This window comes from Labrus bergylta, chromosome 10, assembly GCF_963930695.1.
Source record: "Labrus bergylta chromosome 10, fLabBer1.1, whole genome shotgun sequence".
NCBI lineage: Eukaryota > Metazoa > Chordata > Actinopteri > Labriformes > Labridae > Labrus > Labrus bergylta.
This window is the reverse complement of record NC_089204.1, coordinates 24169827-24197674: the sequence shown is the minus strand read 5'-3', so window position 1 is coordinate 24197674 and position 27848 is coordinate 24169827. Positions and strand designations below refer to the sequence as shown.

The window sequence follows — 27848 nt, the reverse complement described above, 5'->3', positions numbered from 1 at the left end:
TTTACACACGTTCACACTGAAGTTGTGCAACGCTCTGAGTGCGAAGTTGTGTAAAGCATCGTCAGCCTATAGGAGAGGAGACGTGGAAAGAAGCCCAATCAGAGAAAAGCACCTGGAAATGTGATTCTTTATGACTACAAAGTCATGTACATGCTGCAGTTATCAACTCATTGATTTATCTTCAAGTAATGACTGTAGGCTACCTTAATCAATTTCAGAGGTAGTAAGCTTAAAAGTATTCAGCCACAATCTTCACAAATGTTATCTAAATGTTCCATTATCTTGATATTATTTAGTTTATTAGGTACAGTGTTGGAGTGTTACACAGACAGTTGGGGTGCATATGCTTTACATGTGAGCATTTTCATTTCAAGACTGCTATATGTGAGAAAGATACCCAGAGGGAAGAGAGCACGTGCGGGAGGGAAGGAGGGAGGGAGGGAGGGAGGCAGGGAGGGATGTTGGGAGAAGGAGGGAATAAGGGAGGATTGACTAAGGAGAGCATTTAGTTCACACACTCCTTCACTCAGTCACTCTCCCCTATCCAGTGACGTCCAGCACTGCAAACATTTGCTGCCTGCCAGGTGAGTGAACTTTCACCTTAGCTTATACTTTGATTTTTTTTCTTAAAGGAAAAAGTATCTTTATTTCACTTGATTCCACAGCTATTTTTGATTCCTTATTTATATATTTGCATCTTGAGTAACAGGTGTTTTAAGGGTTGAGATGCTTTCTCTCCTCTGGATATTCGCTTTCATTGGATGAATGAAAGAGATAGTTTGTTAAAACTACAAAATGTGAGAGGAAATATTTTATCCTTTTACTTTTTTAATCCGACACAATATGAAGAAGCAGGCTAAAAGTTTTATACAAGACAAGTCACACTTTTGTCACTATGATTCACTTAAGGTTGTCTTCAAAGTCTGTTTGCTTTTTGTTGGTTTGCTCCTTTATAATTTCATCATCAAAGCATCACATGGACTTTGTGCGTCTGGGTTTGCTGTTGTCCTGTGGCCTGCAGTGGTTGCCTATAATCCTGCTTTTTATGCCTGGCTGTGTTACTTGTTAACCTCCAACAACCTGCCTTGTGCTGCTGTCTGGTTAGTTAGCCTTGGGGAATCTTAATTCATGTGAATTGCAATACACAGTAAATGCAATGTGCTTGTGTATTTCTAATTATATGCCTGCGTTTGACATGAGTATTCATTTTTTATGCGTTTTGGCTTCCATTGCATCACTGCAAGGATTGATGCTGCATAAGTGACTCAAATCAAATGTGGAAACATACAAATGTTTCATCTGTCTTACTGTAAGCTATGCAAGCAATGGTAATTGCCTCAGCTCAGTTATCTTTTAATAACAGTTTAGTGCATACCAGTGGTTTTGAGAAGACTACCTGAACATTTTTGTCCAGAGGATGTCACCATTGGTCTGTTTTATAACCAGGCTGCGCTGGCTCCCTTGTGTGAAGAAAGTTACAGTTACAGTGTTCATTTACGGTCGTTTCAGTGTCAAGATGTATCTAAAAGTGATGGAAAGGTTTCTCAAGACAGAGAAAGGTTCCTTTCGCTTTTAACTAATTGCATGGCTAATTGAGAAACCAGTCAAACAACTCCACTTGTCAGTGTAACTCAAAAACTCAAGTTAATTTTATAAAATAGTTATATTGAATCATGCGTGTGTCACACCTTTACCTGCAGGCCCCCTCCTCTCTGTCACGATGACCCGCACCCTCTGCTTGAGCTCCCTCATCTTCCTCCTGCTGCTCTCCCTCTCCTCCCCCGCTGGCGCTGAACCCCAGCGCACGACGTCCCCACAGCGCACGACGTCCCCACAGCGCACGACGTCCTCTCAGCTCACGACGTCCCATCAGCGCACGACGTCCTCCCAGCGCACGACGTCCTCTCAGCTCACGACGTCCCATCAGCGCACGACGTCCTCTCAGCTCAGGACGCCTCGCGCACCTGCCGCCAAGGTGCGTTTGGCGGGCAACTATGCGCGAGAGGCTCACGAAGGGCGCGTGGAGGTGCTGCACAACAACACCTGGGGGACCATCTGCGATGATGAAGTGGACATCAAACTTGCCAACGTTGTGTGCCGAGAGTTGGGCTTCCAGGGTGGTATAACGTGGGCACACAGCGCCAAGTATGGAGAAGGACAGGGTGAGAACACATCGGGTATTATGTCACAACGAGCCACTTGGGGTCTGTTTACTGATGTCAAAGGTCAACCATTGTATTTTAGCCAAACCACTGGAAGTGAGTTAAATAACAAACTATGATAGACCTTCAAATCTTGAGTAGGAAGACACAGGTGTATTCAATTTATAAAATTGACAGGGGCTAAATTCATTTGAGCTTTTCTAGATTTTTAAAAGTCCTGCCTCTGCCTCTCTCTTACTGATGGCTTACAGATACCTTATTGGAACAGAGCCATCCTTTACCAATTGTTTTCTGGCCATCACAAGTCTCAATTTGTGTTCACACTGCAGCCAAAAGTGACCTGAATTTCATTGGTTTTTATTCTTATGTAACTTTAATCTGATTATTTTTTTACGACAGTGTGAACAGCACAAGATCTTTTCAAATCAGGTTTGGGACACTTTCATATGTGAGTTCCCACAGGAGTCAGACCACTTTTGCATTAATGTCCTACTCAGGGTTGGGAAGCTACAATGCTGAACTAATGTGGTAGACTACTGATGTGTTTCATTTTGTAAACTTGCATAAATGTTAGCATTCTGATAAATTATGTACTTTTTCGTCACTTCTGTATGAATCAGCAACTGTGTAGATAAACTACAGTAAAAATCTGTAAAGAAACCCGGACATATCTTAGGTTAATACAACAGCCTAGCTTTAGGCAACAAGTAGGCCCAATGTAAGCATTCAGCCATTCTGTTGTGAAACCTTTTCAAAACAGCATATTTAGCTTGGAAGTGGCTGAATATTTACACAAACTATGGGGCAAAGAACCTAATGCATAGGCAAATATCTTGATTTATCTTAAATGTGGCCCGATTTCTAGACCTCGTGATGAATAACACCATTGTCAGGGGATGTGTGTCTATCCTATTTTGTGTAATACAATCAAACTTTAAATTTTTAGCAAATTTTAGAGGTTATATGTTGTTTTCCCTTAATATATTGCTGTTTTTGGATATTCATTTTCCACTATCTTTCCAGTGGCTATTGAATAATCTCATAATTTATGCAATTGATAACCTGGAACACAGTATATGGACATTACATTACATTACAGCATTTTAGCTATTTAACCTGAGCCTGATATCAGAGCCAAATTGCTGCTATGAGAATATGGTGAATAGTTTGGCTGTCCCACAACAAGCTAAGCGTATGGCTTCATGAAAAGTCTTCCAATTAAGACATCCAAAATAACAAATATCATAAAGTGACAACGATAACTTGTTGTGGCTTTCGGAGTCTCAATCTCATTAAGGTCGCCTGGCAGGCTCGCAGAACAAATATATGGGGCAAAAGAGGGCATTTCTGTCAGAATAATGACAGCATTGGTTTGCCAGAGTTGTGCAACACTTGCTGTGGTTTATGGACCTTCTTTACTGCTGCTTTTAAATCCAAATTAAAGAGAGGGTTGAGTGGATTCAAGGAGCAGGATCTATAGTGCCCTGCCTTGTAAAATACCGTGTATCTACAGCTAAACACGCTGCTTAGGTGCAACCCTAAATCAGTGTGCCTGTAAAAGTCAAGTGTTAGGTGTTTAGGAACTGATTTGGGCCCCGGTATAGATGCATTGCCAAGCTTGTCTATTGAACAATCAATGAAAATCACAATAAATGAATTGTTTATCCTTTCACAAGGCCCAATATGGATGGATAATGTACGCTGTGACGGCTCAGAGAAGTCCCTGAAGGATTGCAAACACAATGGTTGGGGGGTGAATGACTGTAAACACAGTGAAGACTTGGGGGTGGTGTGCACCTCTGAGCGCAGGCTGGACCAGACGGCAAGCAGAGACTACACCGCCATCACCAGGTCCAATAACAGCCCTGCACCTCAGTGGCAGGGCCAAGTGACCACCCGGAGGCATCCAGGCTATGGCTATTATGGAAATGGACATCAATATGAGATTCCAAGATACCAACGACACCACTATCAGGTATCAGTTTATCACTGCTGACACGGCTCAATGTTTTTCTAAGAAAGTTATGTAACAAAAGAAATGACATGTATCTTGTCCATAGGGTCGTGGCAAGGTGCAAATTGAGGAGGTGCGCCTTCGTCCAATCCTCATGGCTACCAAGAAGAGCAACCTGGTAACAGAGGGTGTGGTGGAAGTAAAGCACGCTGGGAGATGGAGGCAAGTTTGTGACCTGGGTTGGAGTCTCAACAGCAGCCGGGTTGTGTGTGGGATGCTCGGCTTCCCAGAGGCCACTCAGCACAATGTCAAAACATACAAGTGAGTATAAATCTTTCCTGCTGCACAACTCACCTTTTTAATACTAAAAAAAAAACACAGAGCCGTTGCCTGAAGTTCAGAAGGGCGCCATGCTATGCCATTCATCCCATTGTTAAGTGAATAAAACAAATCCTGAGAACAACTAAACCAACAACAGAGGCATCCTATTTAAAACCACTTTGAGTAAAGGCCTTTTTGGCCTTATCTCCCTCCTCCAGCCACTTCTTCCCTGTGTCCCTCTTTACTCCCCCACTCCCCTCTTCAGCCTCAGGATGATGATAAAGAGATCCCTGTCCCCTCTCTACTGCCCTTTCTCTACACCCCTCTCTAGTCAAATCACCTCTGCTCACCTCATTACCTCTCTCTCACTCTCCCTCCCCGTCTCTCCCCGATGCTATCTTCAGCCTGCAGCTCTCAGACAAACAGCCCCACTTTAACTTTTAGATTCTCACGCTGAGCTGTAATATCAGCGCTGATTGTGCTTTAACTCTCCCATCAATACCATGAGTGAGACAGAGGCAGCTACTGCAGAGCTGGTATAAGGGTCTTTCTGAGGCGACTTGTCTTATTGGCAGGAAAGTCTTAGTAGGCCTGAGTCAGCCATGCATCGCTTCACTTTTACATCCCCCTCCACCTGCGTGTGTGTGGCTGCGCACTTGGGATGAATATCATTGGTATTTTTTTATTCTGTTACCAAAGAAATCACTTAGGAGTCAAGTCTAAGGACCAATATTATGCTATTATCTATTATGCTCAATATGTTGCACACAAATTCAGTAAATCTCTTTTTTTAAGATTTATTTTGGGGCTTTTTGGGCCTTTACTCTTTAGACAGGACAGGTGAATAGAATTGAAAATTAGGGAAAGTGAGAGTGGGGAGCAACATGCGGGAAAGGAGCCATGAGTTGGATTCAAACCTGGGCCACCCACTTGGAGGACCATAGCCTCTCTCTGGGGCCCGCGCACTAACCAGTACGCTACTGGCGCCTCATAAAATATAGTAAATCCTCTCAAATTCAGCTGTTTAATTTATTCGCATGATAAAGTATTGTTAAATTTCCCCATGAAATGAGACATTTTCCTGGTTTTAATGAAGCACTCGTGTTAAATGTTCCTTTATTTGCCACTATCTGCCAAATATATTTCAATAAAACATTATCTGAGTATTTTTACATCAAAATAACTAATTTTTCTTCCTCTAAAATGTCACATATGTCAAATGACTTATCCTGCACTAAAGGGTGTTAACTCATTTTAACACAATTGTATGCGTCTACACTTTTAACTTTCAAAAAAGAAGTGATTGAATATATTAGGACAGTTCCTTTTTTAAACTGTTTGGTATTGAAACCCAGCCCAGAAGTGGAAATGTGCATACGCTCATGTTGACACTTTTGTAATAAGTCATGTTCATTAATGCATCGGATTTATTTGGTTACTTTTGCCCCTTTGACATTGATGTACAGTTCCTCTCCTCCCACTTACAAAAAAAAAAATGTCAGTGGTTTTTGGGATGGTTCTGCTCTCAAACCACAGGAGGACCACACATTAGTGGAGAATAAGTACATTGTTATTATAGGAATGAACAGTGTCTGACCGTTTGCTGCCCTCAGTAGCAGGGGGACCCAGCTGGATCCTAGTTCTGGACTGCTGCCGGTTCTAGGTGATTCACAGTCTAACTATTCTTTTTCTTTTTTTGGCGAGGCTTTTCTGACTCAACCAATGACACACTGCAACATCTGCTCAGTTCAGTAAGCGCTGGATTTCTTGTGCTTCTGTAACTGATGAAAGGGTCACTTGTGAATTTTCTTGACTTTTCTTACTTTTTATTCATTTTACAAATAATCTATTGCAGCACACTCGCTGACTGGAAGTATTTTTACATTGCCCTTGACTTAAGCTTTTCTGTCTGAACTCTGCATTATTGGGAACACTGTGACACTATAACTTGATTCTGTTGTTGGAGCAGGGCATCACCAGGCGTCATATCTTCAGTAATAAAAGGTCCTCTGAATGAGGTGTCGTTGAACAGCCTGACTGTACACGACTCTACAGGATCTTTTATTGGAGCAGAGCTTCCCCGCATTGCAGGTGTGATGCATTGCATGGCTCTCTGTGATTTTCTGTGGCTGCACAGATTCACCACTTAATGCAAAGAACAGGAGATGAGAAGGAAAAGTATTAGTTGAGGGAGGAAATAGATTGGAGGAATTGTATGGCTGCAACATAAGAGATTTGGCTGCTCTCCAAGAAATGAAATATGATTGAGGGGATCGGGGCTGCTGTAGCTTGAAGGGCTTGGAGTGAAGCCTGCAGTGAATCTGCTCACTGGCTGTTTCAGGATATTGTTGTTTAAATCTCCCTTTAAGGTCAAAGAAAAGACAGAATAACACTACATAAGTTATTTTGGTTTTCGACCCAAGCCACATCAAAGTGGAAAAAACTGTTTATCCAACACTTGTGTGGCTAAATGTACAGTGTAATTGGGCAACATATGGAATTGTGTACACTTTTTATTGTCGCGGTCATGACTTGATATAGCTTGGTCTGCCTGTCCTGGGTTTGACCTGATGTTTTGCTGTATCTCAGGCGCCATGCTCATCCAAACCACCAGGATGTTTGTTTTTCAATCTGTACCTGTTTTCTGTCTCCACACATATATGTTTTCTCTTGATGTGTAGGTGTGTGTTTTTCTACTTCAAACTGGTTCAAAGTGTACACATGCATTCATGTGATTAACTAGAGTTATTTTTAACAGAGTTATTTTGCAGAAAATATAAAGCCTTATGTATGTTATTTTATTAGTGTTTTCATAAAACAGACGGTGCAGCAATTGAAATACAGGTTGTGCTGTTGCAGCCTTGACTTAGACGTAATTGTAAGGATTGCACTCTGACAAAATTTGCCACTGTAATTAAGATTACAAAATGTGAGCAGAGTCACAGCTAAACAATTGGTTTTGAGACAATCAGATGTGCAGTTTATGCAACATCTCAAACATCTAAAACAGTTGACAGGAAAGGTTAGGATGGATTGTATGGTTTGACCAAATATAGTCTGTGACACTCCCCTCCTGGACTCTCTCAGTCCATTCTTAGAAAATCTGGACCGTACCATGTCTCTGGGCTCCCTGTGTCTCTTGGATGAGACTCTGAAGAGGCTTTAATTACAGGTTGGTCATGACCAAGGCTCTACGGGGTTTCTGCTGAGGGTGAAAAAACACCCCCAATTATAGCTTTGTGTGTGTGTGTGCGAGAGTATAGGACATAGATGGTGAGGAAGGTGGAGGAAGAAAGTAGCAAGAGAAAGAGGAGATGGAGAGAAAGAACAAGAACTGAAGTCAGACAGGCCAGGTTTTCGCTTGCTCGTGTGAAATATGTCCAATTACAGCGGCAGTTTGCAGCTGTGTCAGCAGCTGTCTGTCTTTCTCTGTCACCGTAGTGATTTGGAGACTTAACCAACATTTTATGTTTAATTATGTTCCAGACAAAATTTCCTTATGATGAGGGTATTATTTTCAGGCTTTCGAGTGACATTTTATGTGACCGAGTCTGGTTTTCCTGTCTGATGTCTGTGTGATCTTCCCAAATGACCTTCCCTCTAATTTATTTCACCATCTTTTAATTTCTGTATGCAGGACGGCGGCTATTTTAAATGTGAAGGCCGACTGGCAAAACTAAGTGCAAGGAAAGTGATTCCTATCAGCTCACTCTGGTCTGCACGGGAATATTTAAAGACTGTTTCACATGCAAGATCCTTTTCATCGATACTCAAAGTAATGCCAAATTAAAACACTTTAAAATGCCACATGTTAGCTTCAAAATGTGCTGTTTAATACAAGAGTTTAATCTTGGCCCCTTAAGGAGAAATAGGGCAACTTTTAAATGCACATAATGATGTGTATTCCAAACCAAAATTCCAAGCATTTGAATGCTAACTTAAGAGCTGAATATGCACGTTACAAATCAGGATGTAATACATGTAAGCATTAATCCTTGTGTTTGGTATACAAGGGTCAACACATCTAGGTTTTGCCCACACTCATTACCAAAATGAGTACCAACATCTAAAAGTTGTGTTTTCTGATGCAAGAAGGAGATATATTCACTGCATCAGAGCTCTGTTAGAATACTTTGAATTCTACATCTACCCCCATCTACCCCTGGGCTACAAAGCAAACTATATAAGCTATTTAATCTTGTTTATTGCAGCTTCCTTTCTCTTCATTGTGCTACTCGTCTTGTGTTATGTAGTTTATCGTCTTTTCCTTAAATGCTTAAATGTTCAAACATTAAGAGCAACGTAAAAAAAAGAAGTCAAATTCCTTGTATGCATCATTTACATACCTGACCAGTAAAGCTGATTCTTTTCACTGCATTTTATCAGCACAAATGGAAATAAGTGCAAAGTGAAGCTGATTTAACCGTTATCTAAAGTAATCACAAAATAACAAAAGCTTTTTTTTTTTTTTTTTTTTTTTGTCATTGCATTTATATTTGATTTGCAACTTGATTCTTGCATTACTGACTTTTAAAACAAGTTAACAAGAGTTTTATATTAAACAAAACACTGTTTGGTTTTTGCTTTAAAATCCAAACGAGTAGCCATAGTTGTAAAGCCAGTGAGCAGTGCGAGGGTTATGAAATCCAAACAGTGGTGTAATGCTCGTCTTTAACAGGCGGGTGGGACTCCCTATCATTAGACTCTGCTCTGTTGGCTCATCAACAAGTGCTGCATACACTGTTGAGCTAAGCAAAGCAACACTTCTATTACTGATGTATCAGCAACACAGTTTTTACTTCTCAAACTACATTTACAGTTATTGTTCATATATGAATAGAAGGTCTTGAAGCTGTGCTATAAGCCAGCCAAAGGAAGGGCCTAGGGTACAGTTTAAAGATTGTTTAGTCTAGTTGTTGTTTGGAATCGTGAACATGGCTGGCCCACAGACTGTAGTGAGATCACAAACATTTCACAGACATGTTTGCCACATCATGGGTAATTTAGGGTGAATGTGCATGTTTCTCAGTGTCTCTGACGGATGACATGCTACTGCAGAGCCACATGGTAGACACATTTAAGAGGTTTTACAAGACACTGTAAAATATAAGTGCTAAATTCTATACAATGTGTGAGTCACAGTTTACAGCAAGTCTCGTGACATGACATGCAGCTTTTTTAAGAGCGATGAATGTGGTTTAAAGGATTTTTCTGCCTTAGGTCTAATGTTGGACAATTTGAAAGTTAGCGAGCCATGCTGCTTAGGCTGTTTTTATTTCTAAATGTTTGTAATGTTAGCACTCTATTGGTCTACAATGAGCTGCACTTTTTCTTAAAAATTAAAGTAGAATTTATTCAAAATGATTATCTGTAATGTTAACATGCCACTATTTGATAGATGCTTTCTGGAATTAAAGTACCTACCAAACTAATATTTTAAATGGGAGGTCCTCATCTCCTCTGGCCCATTGACTACTTACAGCTTCAGGAAACAGGTTGTTATATGACCTTTGGAAACTGTTCAGTCAGCAGTCCATGACTTCACACAAACAAACTTCCACATCACATCATGTGAGTGACAATGCCTCTCTTGATTCCATCATCTGCAGTTTGTTTGTGTTATTTTCTGACCTTACCTTTTACAGGAACGTTTGGAGTCCATGTCAGAAATTCAAATATTGACTTTTCTTACAAATATACTCGGGTGTGTTTTTTCGTTAAAGGGCAGTGCCACTGAAATCTGCATGAGTCAGGAAAGAGGTTTTTTGTGTTTGCTTGTCAGTAGCCACATATATAGCCAGAAGAATATGCTGATGCCATGCTGACGTAAAGCTACACAGAGATTAAATATGCGTGTTTTGTTGTTCACAGAGCACACCAGCTGATTTGCTGATTACTTCAACTTTACGTTGGTACGCTCAAATAATAATTATTGGACCACTGTAGATGATAAATTGTTTATCTATCGGGAATTTTACAAATCATTATCACAGCTTTCTAACTTGGTCAGCAACTGTAAAGAAAGAAGTCTAGAGAAAATCTGGAGGGACATTAGACCATAACTCAAGGTTTAAAGACATATTTTAAAACCCACTACAGTCAGACAAAAGCTAATGTTAGCATTCAACCGCTTCCTCGCTAAAATTATCGTTAGCCAGCAAAGTCGGGTTAAAAAAGATTCAAGTTCACAAATGCAGCTCACACCAAAAACTTCAGGAAATATTCAGGAGTTGTGTGCATGTTGGAAGACATTATAAGAAAGCCTTTGGATAAATGTGATCAATTTGATCTGCCATTTTCATTGAATAATGTAGTAAAGATTACTTAGAATATTTGGGAAATCAGAAGCTAAATAGCTCCAACAGAATATCTGTTGTAAGGACATATTGGCCAATAATGGGCCCCTTGTAATATCAGGCTGTAGCGTGTGGTTCTCTGAGTGTTTAAGTGTAATTGATGTGAATGTTGGTGATGCTGCATGCCCTCTGTAGTGGTTTGAGGATGTCCTGGCATGGTCTGTGTGGCATTTCTGCTTTATGTGTCAGCCAAGAGAACAGCCGGCTTTCCTCTCCTGCGCTCCCTCCAGTCAGTTGTCTACTCGCTGCATAAATCTTTCTTTGCTTCTGGCATTTCTCGGGCATGGCAGCTTAGTGCCAGACTTTTTGTTTGCGTATCGTGCTTGGTCAAACCATGTTTTCCCAGAAATGTTGTACATCACTGATGTTGAATGTCATGATTTTTTTGGACTGCGTGTGGCTTTAGAGGTTAACGATCTGGTTGAAAATATATTGTGTTTTCTTATCCTTTTATAGCTTGTACATCCTGTAGTTATGTACAAACCCTGGCACAGTATTGCAACAAGCTTTGCAGATGTCCTATACTTCAAAGGGTTCAAACTAGTTTGAAAAGCAAGTACATGATGTGACTTAATGTAAAGGTGGGTTATTTAGATAAAAATTAGCCAGCTGCAGGTTCCAGTCGAACACTTAACCTTATGTTGGTGACAGGAAGTGCTGTTACAGCTCAGGAACATATGATACACTGGCCGTTAACTCTAAACATAAACACAGTAAAAAGCAAGCAGCCCACATTCCAGATGGAAATATACTACTGATCCTATAAAGCAAGGAAGAGAGAGACGGAAAGCGAAGTTAGTAAAAAGAGAAAAAGAACAGTACATTCCTCCTAATGCTACACAAGTTGTCGCCGTCGATTTACCTCACTTCACCCTCACCACAAAGCCGCACGCACAGCTCATTCTGGTTTTATACACAGATGTTCTATTTGGAGCTGCATTATTCATCTCGGCGATAAAGTCAGTGTCTGAGCTGTAACCATTTTCAGTCATCACAAAGTACCAATGTCGAATGACTTTACTTGGCGTGTTTGTGCCGTTACTGTGGCAGACAACTACTGTGGGGGCCGTGTTTCATATAAAACCGACAGCAGGTGCTACAGTTTATCCTACAGTCACTGCTTCTTGCATGAGAAATTGTTCGCCCAGATCAACCTCACAGGATGTGGTGTGTTTGTAGCCTCAACAAATACGCAGATCTTTTAAAAGAGATAACATCCGTCTGTTCTTTTGGTGTTTTACAGGAAAATATGGGATACCAAGATAGCAGATCCTTCAACCAGGTAATGAAATACAACTTTTCCTCATGTTGCCATATTCATAATAATAACTGTATCTACATGCATCTTTCTAAACAAGGTTTCCACACAGGCAGACATTAAGGTTAAGACAGAGCCCCAAGATAAAAATATTTGACGATATTCATTTCATAACAGCAGCAGTAAGATACTTGCGGAGCTGATGAGTTAGTTCAACCTCATTTAAACAGTCTGTGAATCCAAATCAAAAGTAGTATCAACTATGTGATTTAGGGTTTGTTTACCTGATAGCACACATCAAAAAAAAGTTTTTAAAATGTGCTTCAAACCAAAACCAAAATATACTCATTTAACTCTGAGTAAGCTGCCCTTGTCTTGGGTACTTTATTGGGCACTTGGGTATTTATTATGAAAAGTTACACATTTAGTCCTCAAACCAATCACACAAAAAAGTCACACAGCAGGCATCAAGCTGTTTACACCAAGTGTTACCTGGTGAATGTAGACATATTTTAAGGACAGGTGCTGAGGGTCAGCTAGGGGGTATTGAACTTCCTAAAACACTGGGCTGCCAACGCTGAGCATTACATATGAAAAAATCTTGTGAGCATATTGTGAATGCTAACTTCCACCTATGAAATGGATAGCAGAACACTTTAAACTACATCAACACAACGGATTTTGTTACAGTTCAAACGGACCATGTTATGTTGGATTTTTGCATTTGGACAGAGCTCAGGTGGAAAACAGCAATCTCTTGAACTTCAGCAGCACTCACACAGTCATGACAATGTGATGAAAGTTTGAGGGTTGTTTGTCTATATTGCCTGCACAGTCATTCAAATCTGCTGGATTTTCTCTGAACTTGATATCTTATTGTTGCTTATTCAGTCGTTAATATTTAATGTTTCAGAGCAATACTAAAAAAAACAAAAAAACGAGTTGTATGAAGCATCAAGAATACATCACAAAAAACATTCTCCTTTTTCCAGACTGAGCCTCATGGCAAAGAAGAAAGGATTCTGGGTAGAGAAAGTTCACTGTCGAGGCATCGAGAACTCCCTGTCAGAGTGCCTTGCTCAGCTGTCAATCCCCCGTAGTCCGGCCCCTTGTAAGAACGGGAGACATGCAGTGGTCAAATGTGTAGCAGGACCTCAGTTTGCTCGCATCTCCTCAGGAAGACCCCAGGCCCCTTATCCAGTTGTGGTAAGCTTCATAAAGTCAGGCCTTCAAAGAATAATAACACTATGTTTATGAACTGTATGTAAGTGTTTTTTTGTTGTACAGCCTGTACGTCTGAAGGCCGGCCCCAGGCTGGGCGAGGGTCGTGTGGAGGTGCTCCGAGATGGAAAATGGGGGACCATTGTGGACCATATGTGGGAAAGAACTGCAGCAAGTGTGGTGTGCAGAGAACTGGGCTTTGGTAGTGCCCAGGATGCCCTGCATGGAGCCTTTATGGGTCAAGGTAAGAGAGACAACAGCTGCCACTTTTAATCAACTCAGACAGGAAATTCTGGAAAACGCCACATTTAATCTTTGCAGTCTGCCCTGCAGTTTGGATGATTGATGTGTTTATCATGCGTCATGGATTTCTAGAGAACACAGGGAGACTTTTCCAGTGTTTTGCTTATGTTTAGCTTATCTCAAGACGCCGCACCCATCTGCCCTGACTGATCAGATAATGTATGGGCATGTGTGTTTGTCTGTGTATGTTACCTGAAGCTGCATGTGTGTTTATTGCTGTATCTCTAGCTGTGATTACATGAGTACTGTGCCAGGGCATCCAGCTGAGGAAATACCATGCACAGTTGCCAACACACACACACAGACACACACAGACACACACACACAGACACACACAAAATGAAATACCGTAAGCCATGGTGGTGTACATCTGCATTTTGTAGGAAAATCCACAGACATGATCTTGCTAGCTAAGCTTTGAGTTTACTGTGTGAAAACTGAGTCCTGTGGTCTTTTTCCGTTCGATTTTAAAAATTTCAGCTTTGGTGATGCACGTATCCAGTCGACATCCAGCTGTGCTAGTGGCGTCCCCACCCTTAGAAGATGTGAGAACGGCTTCCCGATACCTCAGGGTTAGGGTGTAGTCTCTAATCATGCTGATCAAGATGAAATGTGGGATGACAGTCTGCTGGTTAAGCTTCTCAGTTGATCATAGAAATGATATTTTTGTATGTGTTGGATAACCTATGAAGTTGTTTTAGTGGTGCTATGTGGATGATGTCATACACGCTACCTTTCTCTTAATTTCCTTTTCAAGCCTGACTTTAATTTCACCAGGCTTTGAACTCCTTGTCGTCTGGTTTCAATCAGCACCTTCACTCGTTTCTTTAAAACTTCAGCTTCACCGTGGTTCCAGCAGTCTGAGGGAGAGGTGTCTAATTGTCAGGAGGGCTAGAAAGCTTTAAATTTTCTATACCCGAAATAGGTTTTCTCTGATCCAACCACAAAGCTACATTTAGGGAAGTGAAAGCCTGAAAGTGTTAGCATGTATAGGTTTCTTAACCGTGCCATATATGTCTGAGTATATGTGTTCAAATCAGGCTCTGGATTATAACACTAAGATGTGGCTCTGTTTTAATTGTCAAATGGCAAGTTTAGCCGTTATGTTAACCTCTTATTACTCCTTCTTCACTCCTACAAATGCAGGTTTTCTATACTCTGCTCAGTAAACTTAGAGTGACTGACTGTTAAATTGGCTGTAGAGTTCCTTTTTCTTCATTTTTGGTGACAAATGTTAAGTGTATGGTTCAGTTACGGATTGAGTTGTTGGTATTTGGGCGAAAACGCCTAAAAGATGTTGTACTAAAAATATACATCTACAGACGATCTATGTCTGATTCTGGGATAAAATTCCTCCGCCACCACTTTAGAACCCTTTGCAACTATTTGATGCATTTTAATCAACGTCAAAACTAATATTTAATCTGCAAATTAGTCTGCAGCTATCTATGAAGTCAGTGATTGTAATTCTTTTGTATTTATTGTCCCCTGCTGCCTAATTCAGTATTAAAAGCTTCATTTCATTCCTGCAGTCACCTACAGGCAGCGGGACAGTTATTTTGATAAATGTGTCTGAGAGCACAGAGCCATAATGAACAGCGGTCCACTGTGTTTACCTTGATTAAATCACATGCAAATGACACCTGGCTCCTAGAGAATATCCACACACACACACATTATTCACACATTATACTGGTTTTAATTGAGAGCAATGACGCTCACTAATCAAGTGAATCACAGCCTTGTTTACAACTTTTTAACACCACTTGGACATGTGCAAACTTAACCCTTTGCACCTAAAATATTCTGCTTTGTGTTCATTGCACTTTCACGATTAAAACACGGCCACATAATTATTCAAAATATCACAAGCTGTAGTTTCTCTGAGAAATCCTTTCACATCCGCCTGTACCCATACAGTGCAGTACTCCCTTTTTGTGTCTCCATCCTTTACTGTACTTCTACATGTACTGCCATTGCAGAGTGATTGCACTTCAAAGTCTTCTCATATCTTCCCTTCTATAAAATGCAGTCCCTTAGACATTTTACTGTGACATATAATTTCCCATGTGTTCTTAGGCCACATAAACACAGGCCTATATGTCGTTGGTAAAGGCCTAAATTAGACTTTTGGTAGAAGGCACTCTCACTCAGAAGAAAAATGTGCTTCATACATTGAAGTTGTAAGCGTGTGTGCAAACTCTTGGATTTCCTATATCTTAAAAGGCATCTACATTGATAACGCTCAGGTGCACTTGCTTTTTGACAGCATGTGAGAAAAGAACCCTTGTGATCTCCATCAGATCTTCCAGTGAGCCGTTTAAACCAACAGGACCTCACAGGAGAGTGTGTGATGTTTGAGATGCTCAGACGTGATAAGGGTTTTGTTTAACTGGCTAGTTGGCTGCAGAGTGAGGTAGACAGTCTGTCAGGTAGATATCCTTCCTTTGAATGTTGTCTGAATGATCAGATTTCTTAAATGCACGAAAGCAATTAATGAGAACGACAGGCAAACACACACCCACACACACCGCACACAGAGAAACACACAACCTCCTCCAGTTGAATAAGTGAAGTATATGTCAAATTTTCCATACCAGGATACTTTTAAATACCATGTTCTTTAAAATAATACAATTTTCACAGAAACAAATATTTTCACATTGATGGTATCAGAAAGTACTGACACGTCTGAAAAAAGATGTTCAATCATATTTCCAGTAAAAGCTGCTGTGGGCCCAGAGAGACTTTTTTGTGGCACTAGCTGACAGGAGACAACCATGTTTTCTGTATTCAGGCAAAAACAAGCCACATCATTTGTTTGCTGTTTTGCTTATCAGCCAGCCACATGTGTCCATTTATAAAATTGCAGTTGTTGGCACTTCCATGTCTACTTACCGGTAACTTGTTTAGGCCTGTAGGTTGCCCCTTGTTAGCCAGCTTGAAATCCCATTTGCAAAAGAAACATGATTCTAATGCCAGTTGGCTCCCACTGCCTTAAAGCCCACAGACAGACCGATCTATTTACAAACTAAAATGTTTTAAGCGCTTGGCTAAGAAACACATTCATGATGACAGAACAGCTTTGTTTGAAGCATTGAAAGAGAAGTTCCACTAAAAAGAAAAAAAACAACATACACTACATTAATGTGTCCAAAAGCGGAGTGTAATTTCAGAGCGGAAAAGAAAAAGGGTGTCCCTTGCAACCACTAACCAACTATTTGTGCTATTCTCAACAAGAATGTGACCCATGTTATTCAGTTTCCATCCTCGAAAGTCAATTTTCTAATCTGTACAAATTATCGGTGGCTTTTGCCAGCTCCAATTTTATGGTGACCGAGCTCAAAGTGTGTCTTGTAAATACCAAAATTTAAGCCTGCACATTTACAATGTAAGTGCTGGATCTGCTGTCAGTCTCAGACATTTCATGTCGAAATTCATCTTTGATCATTTGGAAAACTTGGAGTCAGGAAGAATGAGAGTGAAGAAATGTTTTCTAATCTTGTTTCAGAGTCCATCTTCCAGCTCTGTCACTCCCATCACCATTACATTTATCACCTAACTTTAATTACAGGGACAATGTTTCTGTTTCTGACCAACATTGTTATTTCACTGTAAAGTACGTATACTATATGTGCTATAGGTACACACGGAAGTAAAACACCCAGAATGCCTGTGTGTGTTTGTGATCATGTAGCGTGTGTGGTCAGTTTCTTGGAAGTTTTTTTTTTTGTTTTTTTTTTGTGGATTTCCCAAACTGAGATTTAAATACAGCATGCCACTGTGCATTTCAAACAGTGGCCCCTGTGTTTGTCTTGATAACTTAAACAGTGGGAATCTACTTTGTGGCCTTTACCATGCAGATAGAGGCGGAAGTGGTTTAAATGTTTCTTTTTCATACGTATGATCCCACGCATGGTGACCAGTATGCAAGCAGGCCTACAATCTACCAAAACCAACACAGGCAGATTGAGTTAGGCTGCAATCTATCCTCAACCATTTCAGTTTTATTTTTTTTTCACCCATTCTTTGTTGGGTTTTCTCTTTTTTTTCCCCTGGATTATGTGGTTAAAGGTTGTTTATTTCAGTTTGTGCATTTTGTTTTAGAAATACACTGAAGCTAAAGTTTGTAATTTGTTTTCATGTACTACCATCTGTACGGCAGCAGATCTTTGCTTTCACAAATCCTTCCCATTATCTTTTATGTTGTTTCAAGTTTATCTGTTTTTTTTTTTTTTTAACATACTAGAGAAAGTCTTTTATTTAGTTGACAAAGATTTGGGCTTGTTTGCTCGCCCGGGGTGGTGGACTACACACAATGTTGTTGCTGTTTTGCTTAGAGCTACATAATGGGTGTGATGAGGTGTGACAGATCCCCAAAGTAGATGTTTGTGGCGCTGCTGCTCGGCTTGTAGGAGCATTTTATCATGTCAGATAGGAGCTTTTTATTGTCGGGTTTCACACTAAAGTAGAGAAAGCACATCATGGAATACAGATCCTTTTATGTGTGCCGTGTCCTTGAAGAATAAAGTCTGCTAATGTCATTGTGTCTACACTGGGTGGCCCTTAACTGTGCACAGGAAATATTCCCCCGCAGTTATGTCCATGCTATTCTGGTTTCTGTATTTCTTTTGCTTTATTTTTGTCAGCAGAGTCTTAAAATCTAACCTCATCTCCTCCTCCCTCTTCAGGTACTGGACCTATCCATATGAACAGTGTGCAGTGTATGGGATCAGAGCGCTCAATCCTAGACTGCTACTTCCAAGAAGTCCAACCGTGGACATTCAAACACAGCCAGGATGCATCAGTACGCTGTAACGTCCCTAAAACTGGCATAGAAAACACGGTATGAAAACTGCACTATTACAATATATACCTATCAGCTCTCATTAATGAATAACAAAGATTTAATCACTTTTACCAAATCCGTTTCTAGGTGCGGCTCGCTGGTGGTAGAGTCCCATCAGAGGGCCGTGTGGAGGTTCTGATGGAGATCGGAGGGCGTAAGCGATGGGGATCTGTGTGTAGTGAAAACTGGGGCATCAACGAGGCCATGGTGGTGTGCAGACAGCTCGGACTGGGCTTCGCTGCCAGCGCTCATCAGGTAACCGAACGCTTGATCAACACAACATAGATAACTGAAGCAAGCTTGTCATTTTGATTCCTGATTATCGTGCCTCCCGTTAACTGGGGGATTTTGAAAAATGCAACAACAAACCCCCTTCAACTGTTTTCAAATGTTGTTTCTCAGTGTTTTAAAAAAAAGAAAAATGGGCATGATGTCCCAAATAAACAAAACAATGTAGCACTCCCTCCTTTAAACTAATTAGTGTAATTGTGAAAATGTCAGATGAGAGGGGTCATTTGTCCAAAATGTGTCAAAAACCCATCAGCAGTGTCAAAGTTATAGATGAAAGAATAAACAAACAGATGTTTAAACAGATGAAAGGATGGAGACTAATCCATAGTCCCAGCCCCTGTTTTCACTGTGAAAGACAATGAGCTATGATGCCGACAATGAACGATGATACCGCCCTCCCTTTGACAGGAGACCTGGTACTGGACTGGTGACCAAAATGCAGCTGAAGTGATTCTCAGTGGAAGTCACTGTGTGGGCACCGAGTTTTCCATTCAGCAATGTCGTCGAAACAACCACGTCCACTGTCCTCGAGGAGGTGGAACTAAGGCTGCTGGGGTCAGCTGTTCAGACAGTAAGTCAACCAACCTCCTCTATCTCCTCAACTTAAATCTGCTTGAATCCCCTCATAACTTTTAACCTTTAAATCTTCTTCAGCTGCACCTGACCTCGTCCTGGATGCCCAGCTGGTCCAGGAGACAGCCTACCTGGAAGACAGACCTCTCCACCTGCTCACCTGTGCAAACGAGGAGAACTGTCTGTCCTCGTCTGCTGCCAGGATGAACTGGCCTTATGGTCACCGGCGTCTTCTGCGCTTCTCCTCTCGAATCATGAACCTGGGTCGCTCCGATTTCAGACCCAAAGCAACAAGAGAGAGCTGGACATGGCACCAGTGTCACAGGTAAATCATCCCTGAAAGAATTAGGGAGGTGTAACATAGAGTGTTAGTGGGATGTAGCGATGGAACAACTGTTTAAATATTTACTATAAGTTGTGTTGTGGTTGCACTTGTCGACGTTCCAAGTGAGAAAACTGTGGTTTTGAGTGTCCTGGATGCAGGTGAGTTTTTACAGGCTGTCAAAAACATTCTGACAAACACCTGTTCCAAGTATAAAATAGCTTGTACGTGCATTAATGACATAGCTCCCTTCACGTTGAGTAATTTAAGTTATATTTAATTTAATTGCATTCAATTGCTGCCAGGAAAGAAAACAAGCTGAAGTGTGATCTCAGTGCCAGAGCCCATTTAGATTGACACGCGGTCGGCACGCAACATAAGCATTAAACACAAGAGGCCTTGTGTGGCATCGTGCCTCAGCAGCATTTTGTCCATTAGTTGAAATAGATGAAATATTGTCCTCAGGTTCACTGTTAACACATTCCATTCAGTGTAGCGGTTTTCTCCCCTCAGTTAGTTTGCTTCTTGTCAGATGACGAGAGCACTTTGAGGCATGTCGTCAGGACAGAAGAAGGAGCCATTTGAAGCCACAGTGACGGCTGTGTGAGATTTATCCCGGTACATTACGGGTGGCCTGCAACAGTGCTGTCATCTCTCCAGGTTCATTAGCCGCCCTGCAACATGTGTCTGTGGAAATCCAGTTTGGACAGGTCAGCTGTAATACAAAGGACAGGGTGGCCCACGCACGGGTCAGTTTGTTACAACAAATCACTTCTATAGACGCCAGTTTCAAAGCCCTCCATTCAATCGCAATGAGTAAACAGCTCAACATAGCTGCCGCTAAAACAAGCGTCTGTGAGAGGTGTTACGGTGACACCCACGCTCATGTTCAAGCAGTGAGGTCATTAGGCTACAAGCCATAGTGAGCCAGTGTTCACTTAGCATAAATGCACACACTCATGGACGAACAGACACACACACATACACACACACTCTCACCTGGAGTTTCCCTTCTGTCGTCCCAGGCACTACCACAGCATCGAGGTGTTCACACATTACGACCTGCTGACTCTGAACGGCACGAGGGTTGCAGAGGGACACAAGGCCAGTTTCTGTCTGGAGGACACGTACTGCCCTGATGGTAATGTTCACTATTCATGAGTCCCACTAAAATACTGTGTCCCATTAGTGACAGGAAATTAATATCAATATTTCAGCTGCAGCCATTTAGACTGTTACTTTGTGGTTAATGTATTAGATCAGTGCTGTTGTTGTTTGTTCACTCTCCATTTGCTTGTTATATCAGGGGTGAAATGGCTCATGTGAAAAAGCAGCGTTCATATGTTGTCGAACACAATTCAGGAAGCTAAAGGCTCTTAAGCATTAAATGAGCTCTGATGTTGTGATTGATAATGTCATCTGTCTGTGTGTGTGTGTGTTTGTGTGTTAGGAGTCCAGAAGCGCTTCTCTTGCTATAACATGGGAGACCAGGGCATCTCTGTGGGCTGTTGGGACACATATCGCCACGATATCGACTGTCAGTGGGTCGACGTCACAGATGTGCGTCCAGGAGACTACATCTTCCAGGTCAGAAGCTGTTTTATATTTCACTTTTCTTCCCTTGTGGAGTTTGGGAAAAGTTCACTGTTAATTTTTTCATGAAATATAACAAACACCAACTTTGTGTTTATAGGGATAGTTTGGCATTTTGTACAAAATCCCTTTTTTTTATCCCTATTTAAGAGTTATATTCGAAGAACTTTGCATCTCGCCAAGGAATACTAAATGTCCCAATGTTTCTATCCCTCTTAAATCTTTGTCAGATGAATGTGTGACAAAATCAAATAGAAAATTGCAGGTTGGGTCAATCATTTGAACTTTTAAGGTTAATTAAATGCAAACCTATATATATATATCAATAACAGTGTAAAAAAAATGTGTATTACAAAGCAACATGTAAAATCACAAAAAATCTTCACACTGGCTATAGAAATCTAAAAAAAGTAAATCAAATCTAGGCTACCTCTTACTCCGAGGTTCCTGACTTTTTGCAAAGCTGCAAGCTGTAGCTTTATATATGGCATACAAGTTGTAAAAGTAGAGCAATCTTTTCCTCTAACTCTCAAAAAGAAGATCCCTCCCAAATGTTTAAATCCTCCTTTGAAGCCAAAGATTGAGTTCATGAGATGATCAAAGGCTCTTAAGGTGGATTTCAACATGACTGGTTGGGTTTTTTGTCTATTTTAGTAAAAACCTCCCGCCCTGCCTCATCACCTCAACCACCCCTCTGCCTGTTATTACTGCAACCCCGGTCAATAAGTCGAGTCATTGTGGCACTGAACTCAAACACATCAAGGACTCTATTTCCCATTATCCTTCTTCGCCCATTCAGACTTCTGATCCCAACTTGGTTTGCAGCGTCCTCAGATCTCACACAGACAATCACGCTCCACAAATGTCTCACTGTGTGTTATTTACTGCTGCTACTCAGTTTGTCTAAGAGGTCAAACTCAATCTGTGTAATTACATTTCTCTACTCTCTATTGAAGATGCACTTATTACATTTTCTCGAGACACATGTACATATAAATGCATGTGATGACTGGATGTATTTCCAGCATGTTGACCAGGGTATAATTATGAAGTTGTTTAATGGTTCAGCACAATGTGGAAGTGAAAAATTGAATGAAAGACAAGGAATGAAACGGAGTCAAGACGAATGAAAGAGTGATATTCAAAGAAGTACAGACGGTGAAAAGGTCAGGGTCATTTGAGGAGACCAGCACCAAGAGGACACAGCCAAGTTTGACTTTGAACAAGAGAGAAAAACAAGAGAAAACACAAAGTAAGCCAAATGGAGGCTGAGTTTTTTTAACCAAGGCTGCAGAACAGCTCTAAGTGCAGCTCTCCTCCGCTGTGTTCTTACATTGATCTGTTGAATTGCAGATGATGCCAAACTGTTCTGATCCTTGTGTTCACAGGAAGGTTTCAGCAGGCCTTCCCTTGAACCACCCACTGCTAATGAAACACACCAATTACCCAAATTAACTATTGCCTCCCTTTAGTCAAACAGCAGCTAGTCCCCCCCTTCCATTAGAAACGGCTAATTTGCCACCAAGGAATTCCTCCTGCCCTGTTTTTATTTTCATTGCCACTTTCTCACTGAGCAACACGTTCTGCCACCGAACCGGCACTCTGCGAAAGCCTCACACGCTCCGGTCCAACGCTGTAATTCAAAAATTCAAAGAGAAGACTTTTTTCACTTTAAGTTTTTTAAAAAAAGTTCTCCCCGTTTATTTTAGTGTCGTTTGACTTCTTTCTTTCTGTAGCTGTTAGCTGTAACATGTACTTAAAGTGGGTGTTGCAGTTTACAGAGCAGCTATTAGAGTAAATGACTTCTCAGTATTATCACCCGACCAGATTAGGAAAAAGGTTGTATCAGCAGTTATGAAGCTGCTCTGTAAATAACAGACTATTAGCACAGTGTATGGCAGCCCTCAGAATAAGATGGATTGCAGACATGCAAACACATCTATGGATAACAACTCCATTGCAACAGACTTTAATTTCAAGCTGATTCAGTGCTTATTATTGCATACCTGCGTCGGTATGAGGAGCAGATCTGTCCCCTGCAGGAGCTACGCTGTGCATCAACCACATTCCACAAATGAACACAGAAGTTGCATAACCTCTCATAAAGCCAGTTATCATGTTTTTTGTGGGAAGAAGTCTCTTTCTGACATGTTTTCACACAAGTTATAAAGTATTTTACGATGGGCTTCCCTCAAAGAACTACCACTTTGTTCCACGCTTTGCATAACACGTGTTAAAAGCAAGTGTTCACCACCACGTTACTCGGTCCAAATGCAAAGCTGCAGGCTACCAAGTGAAGGTTATTCCAACATCAAGTCTATGAGAAAGTGCAGCGGGTTTATCTTTCAACACGGGAATACAGTATGGAAAAGTCATCCCGCTTTTTATAGATGAGAAAAAGATTGACTATAAAACAACAGCAGCCACGAGTGCTGTTTAATACCCGGCCCTCTGACAATTTTATATGCAAGTGTTCTTTATTGTAACAGCTTTTTCAGCGTGTAGAGAGAAGAGGTCGAGTCTTTTTTGACCATGTGCTGAGTTACAAAATCAGAATATCAAAGTGATAAATGATCTCTTTTTTCTTATAATTGCTGGGGAAATAAAAAAATGGCAACCTTCAGGTCAAAAGGCCAGAAATGTCTGCTAGCCTGTTATGATATGGAATCACATGTTATTGACAACATACCTATTATTCCATTGTGTGTTTTGCAGGTGGAAATTAACCCCTCGATGGACATGGCTGAGTCTGACTTTATGAACAACGTCATGAGATGTCGGTGCAAATATGACGGCCACAGGGCTTACATGTACGGCTGTCATGCAGGTGTGAACAGAACATTTTTGACACTTTGTCACTTCTCCATATTCACCTTACAGCGGCCCTTTTTCTCTGAAGTGGCACTCGCAGTGATAATTCAGAAAGCTGTTACAACGTTATACCTAAATTATGTTCACGGTTGTAGGTCGTATAGATTTTAGGGTATCTGACAAATAATGATAATTTTACCTTTTCTAGACTGATCAAATACTAAAAAGACAACGAATAGAGAAAATCTGCAGACTTTATTTCCTAGCCAACATAACGTAAACTAAGCTAGGAAGTGATTGAATACAACCATTAAATTTTTTTTTAGAGGTAGGTTAAATAGGTTCTCATTTGTTGAATTAAGGCCCAGTGTTCCTCTGGATTTTCTCTGATTTTGGTCTTTTTAGTTGCTGATTAATCCAAAAACAGTAAAAGACCATGATAGTAAGATGCATTACATTTATACATTTTACTACCTGGTACACAGCAGGCTGACATCAGAGGAAAAAAAGTTGTAATGTTAACATGGTCTTGATTCTCACCTTATCCACCACTGACAAATCATGTTCTTTTTCCCATTCTAGGTGATGCATACAGTGCTGAGATTGAAGACCTGTTCGAGCACCAGAGGCAAATCACCAACAACTTTGTGTAGCCTGTTCCAGGGCCCAGTCTTCAAGTGGGGCCCAGAGACTTGTCAGGGTGGGCGGAGGTCAAAGGCCCTCTGGACCTTAAGACCCACAATAACACACAAACTGGCGCCTGTTCTCCTCTTTCCCAGTTGTGGATAAAGATTCATAAAAGATTCACAGTAGCGACCATTGCAAGGACTCCGTTCATGACGAGAGGGCAACAGATGCCGGACAGCTCCACATGTTTTTTTGTTTTTTTTCACTCCACTTAAGGAAGAAGATATCGGATATTGATTTTAAGTTAACTGTACTGATTTTTGTGAATGTGGACAACTTGTAACTTCAGTGGGTTATTCAAAAATATACGCATGAAAGATTATAACGTTGCTTTAAATAGTTCATAAATAAGATATTGGGGAAACCAGTCGCTGTTGGGAAAAAATATTCTCAAGATGTGATATATGAAAATCTGACAAAAAAAAAAAAAACGATGATGTAGTTAGTTTCTGTTGCAAATAGGGGATACGATGTACATTTAGAAAAATGCTCTAATTGGCTTTGTTTGCATTAATTAACCCTTCTCTAACTTATTGAATAATTCCTAACCTCTTTAACATAACTTCATATTGGTGCTCTTTAAATATACTGTATCTCATATTAACCTCACTGAGTTTCAGGGGAACAGTCGAGTCGTGTACTTTCACTGTTTGTCTGATATTTTTACAAGTGCTCTGGCTTTTAAAAAACACATTTGTTTAAGTGTAGTTGTGCTCAAAGTTTTGCTTCTCATCTACAGTAGGTTAGAAGAGGTGAAATGATTTTTATGGAACAAAGCACTTTATCTTTTCAACATCAGTATTCTGGTCCCCCCCTCCCCATCATACTTTTTTAATCAGCCACCAAACTGACTTTAATGGTGTTCAACTGAACAAACAACTTAAACTGTGTTTAATTTTCATATGCAATTTTCTATTTATGCTGCAAGTTTATTTATTCACTCTTTACACATACAGAGCATGCTCAGTAAAGATTTAGCTAGCTGGAGTATAATTAACTATACTGTTTTAGTTTTTCCAAGTTAATGAACAAGGGAAAGAAGTGATTTCATACAGTCGTTACTGGATATAGTATCAGAACAATATCTTTATGCAGCTGAATAATTGTTCATATATTTTATTTGAGTTATTAAAACCAATGTAACTGTACAGATTTTCTCTTCCAGCCTCTCTGATGGGAGGGAAAACTGGTGAAACCACAGTTTTGTGGTAGGCAGGCGGGCAGGCTTTAGAGAGCATATAAAAAGCCTTTTAATTACGTCTGTTTGGGTTAGACTTAAGGTTAAGGTTAGGGCTATAGCATGTGCTTTATGAAGAAACACTATGGAATTGTAACTCGTGGAATCAGGGTAAGAGCAAGAATCAGGGTGTCCCCTTTCAGACAAACCACCAGAACGATTCTGCGTTTCTGAGGGAGTTAGGGAAAGAGGCGGCGTTTGGAAGAAAAGAATTCAGAAAGTCGGAGACAGAAAGAGAGAATGGGATGAAGTTTGGACAAAGACTTGCAGTTTTTACTAGCAGAGCTGCCTTTTTTTTTGTAGGCAGCCATACAGCGACCACAAGCTGGCATCTTCAGCTGCCCAACGAGAACAACATGTTTGTCTGGGAGAAAAAATAAACCTCTCAATTCATGCTTCGGCACAGTAAACAGTGGCCTTATTTTAACTGAAGCGGGGCCTGCATAAAATCTATAAATTTATATTTCCTACACTCTCTTCGCTTACTTTTTTGCAACGACTCAGCTCCATTTTCTTTACAACATGGAACTTGTGTTAATCATGTTGTTTTACCACATTAATGTGTTTGATGTGTTTGGCTTATTGTCTCAGTGGTTAAATAACTGTTAAGACTGTTTTTTCCAATGGACACTTTCCAGGACAAGTAGTGGAAACAATATGTCACTTTGAAAGACAAATGTAGAATTAATTAACTCCTTGAGCAAATGATCTTCCTCCTCACTGTGCTGTGTGATTTTGGCTCCACAAAGAAGGCTAAAAATGACTTTGTAGCTTCCTTGAATAATCTTTTTTTTTTAATAATCATGCCCACCTGAACGCACAGGAGGCTGACTTACTCAAAAATCAGATTCAATGTTACGGGATAGGGCTGAAGGTCTGAAATAAGTGTTTAATGATATATTTTTTTTGTCCTTTTGTACAGTTGCTTTTGACATATAACAATTGTCTGTTCTTTGTGTGTTTTTTAAAAACTATTTTCCATAACTGAAGTTGGTTCATACTCACCACTGTCATCACATTACTGTATTTGTACCCATGCTGTAGGCATAGCACGGGGACATAGTTTTCCATGGCCAGTTCTGCTTTTATTAAGTCTTTACAGCTGAGAGTGTGAGCTATGTGGTGCTTATCTACAATCACATTCACAGAAAGCTGTGCTCTCAGGGACTTTGACCTCATCTAAAGAGTAAAAAAACAACACTTCATTTCATGTGATTAAGAGTCGCTGTAGCTTTAGCTGTGACGCATATACACGATGACACCAAATGAACAGGAGCTGCTCTTTTTGTCAGCACGCTTATAGAAAGTGATCCACTTGTTTATTTTTGCAGGTTAAAATTGAAAGTATGAAAGCTTCACTTCCTTCTAGAGGAAAGTGAGGATATCTGTGGATTGACACTGGGTGACTCAAAAGCATATTTCAGTTGAGCAACATATCCCAATCCATTCATTCATCATTACTGTGAATCAATAAAACTCCATCACATACTAAGCTGTCTCCTGCTTCCTGCCTCCTTCTTGTTAATGCACGATGCTGGAAAACGTGCCTTGAATTGTGGGTTTTATCTGCACCAACAGAGGAGCAGATGAAATATTTAATGCAGTATTTGATCTGATTCTTCCAACTGGTCCCTAAAGCACTTTTGGTTCTTGGTTTTAGACACCTAAAGGGTGGTGAAATACTGTAACTTTGTTTTTTCAAGGTTTCCCATAAAATAACCACGCTTTCCCCAAACACCAACCTTTTCAAGCAGTTCAATTTTCTGCTACTTAATCCTTTGCAAACACCGCCTCTCATGGGAACCGAGAAATCGCTGCCTAACTATTTCAGTAAGAAAAATACACAGAAGTGTCCAGGAATTAATGACTAAATTCATAGCATATCTGGTAGAGGAGGGTGGAGTAATCAG

General features: G+C 40.6%; 1 protein-coding gene across 1 annotated transcript; it reads left to right on the top strand.

Moving 5' to 3' along the window:
• Nucleotides 1-504: 504 nt before the first annotated feature.
• Nucleotides 505-27430, top strand: loxl4 (lysyl oxidase-like 4). Its single transcript, XM_065959214.1, has 15 exons — nt 505-584; nt 1701-2162; nt 3839-4137; nt 4223-4437; nt 12037-12075; nt 13044-13257; nt 13339-13516; nt 18267-18421; nt 18512-18679; nt 19124-19286; nt 19370-19613; nt 20636-20751; nt 21061-21197; nt 23919-24030; nt 24597-27430. The coding sequence occupies exons 2-15, from the start codon at nt 1721-1723 to the stop codon at nt 24665-24667; spliced, it is 2553 nt and encodes an 850-aa protein (XP_065815286.1). The 5' UTR covers nt 505-584; nt 1701-1720; the 3' UTR covers nt 24668-27430.
• Nucleotides 27431-27848: the final 418 nt, after the last annotated feature.

What these genes read in the sequence shown, in the direction of transcription:
- loxl4 (XM_065959214.1), top strand. Translation starts at nt 1,721, where the DNA reads ATGACCCGCACCCTCTGCTTGAGCTCCCTCATCTTCCTCCTGCTGCTC. An exon ending in ACCAACGACACCACTATCAG is followed by an intron (nt 4,138 to 4,222) that starts GTATCAGTTTAT and finishes TCTTGTCCATAG; the next exon opens with GGTCGTGGCAAGGTGCAAAT. An exon ending in CAGGAGACTACATCTTCCAG is followed by an intron (nt 21,198 to 23,918) that starts GTCAGAAGCTGT and finishes TGTGTTTTGCAG; the next exon opens with GTGGAAATTAACCCCTCGAT.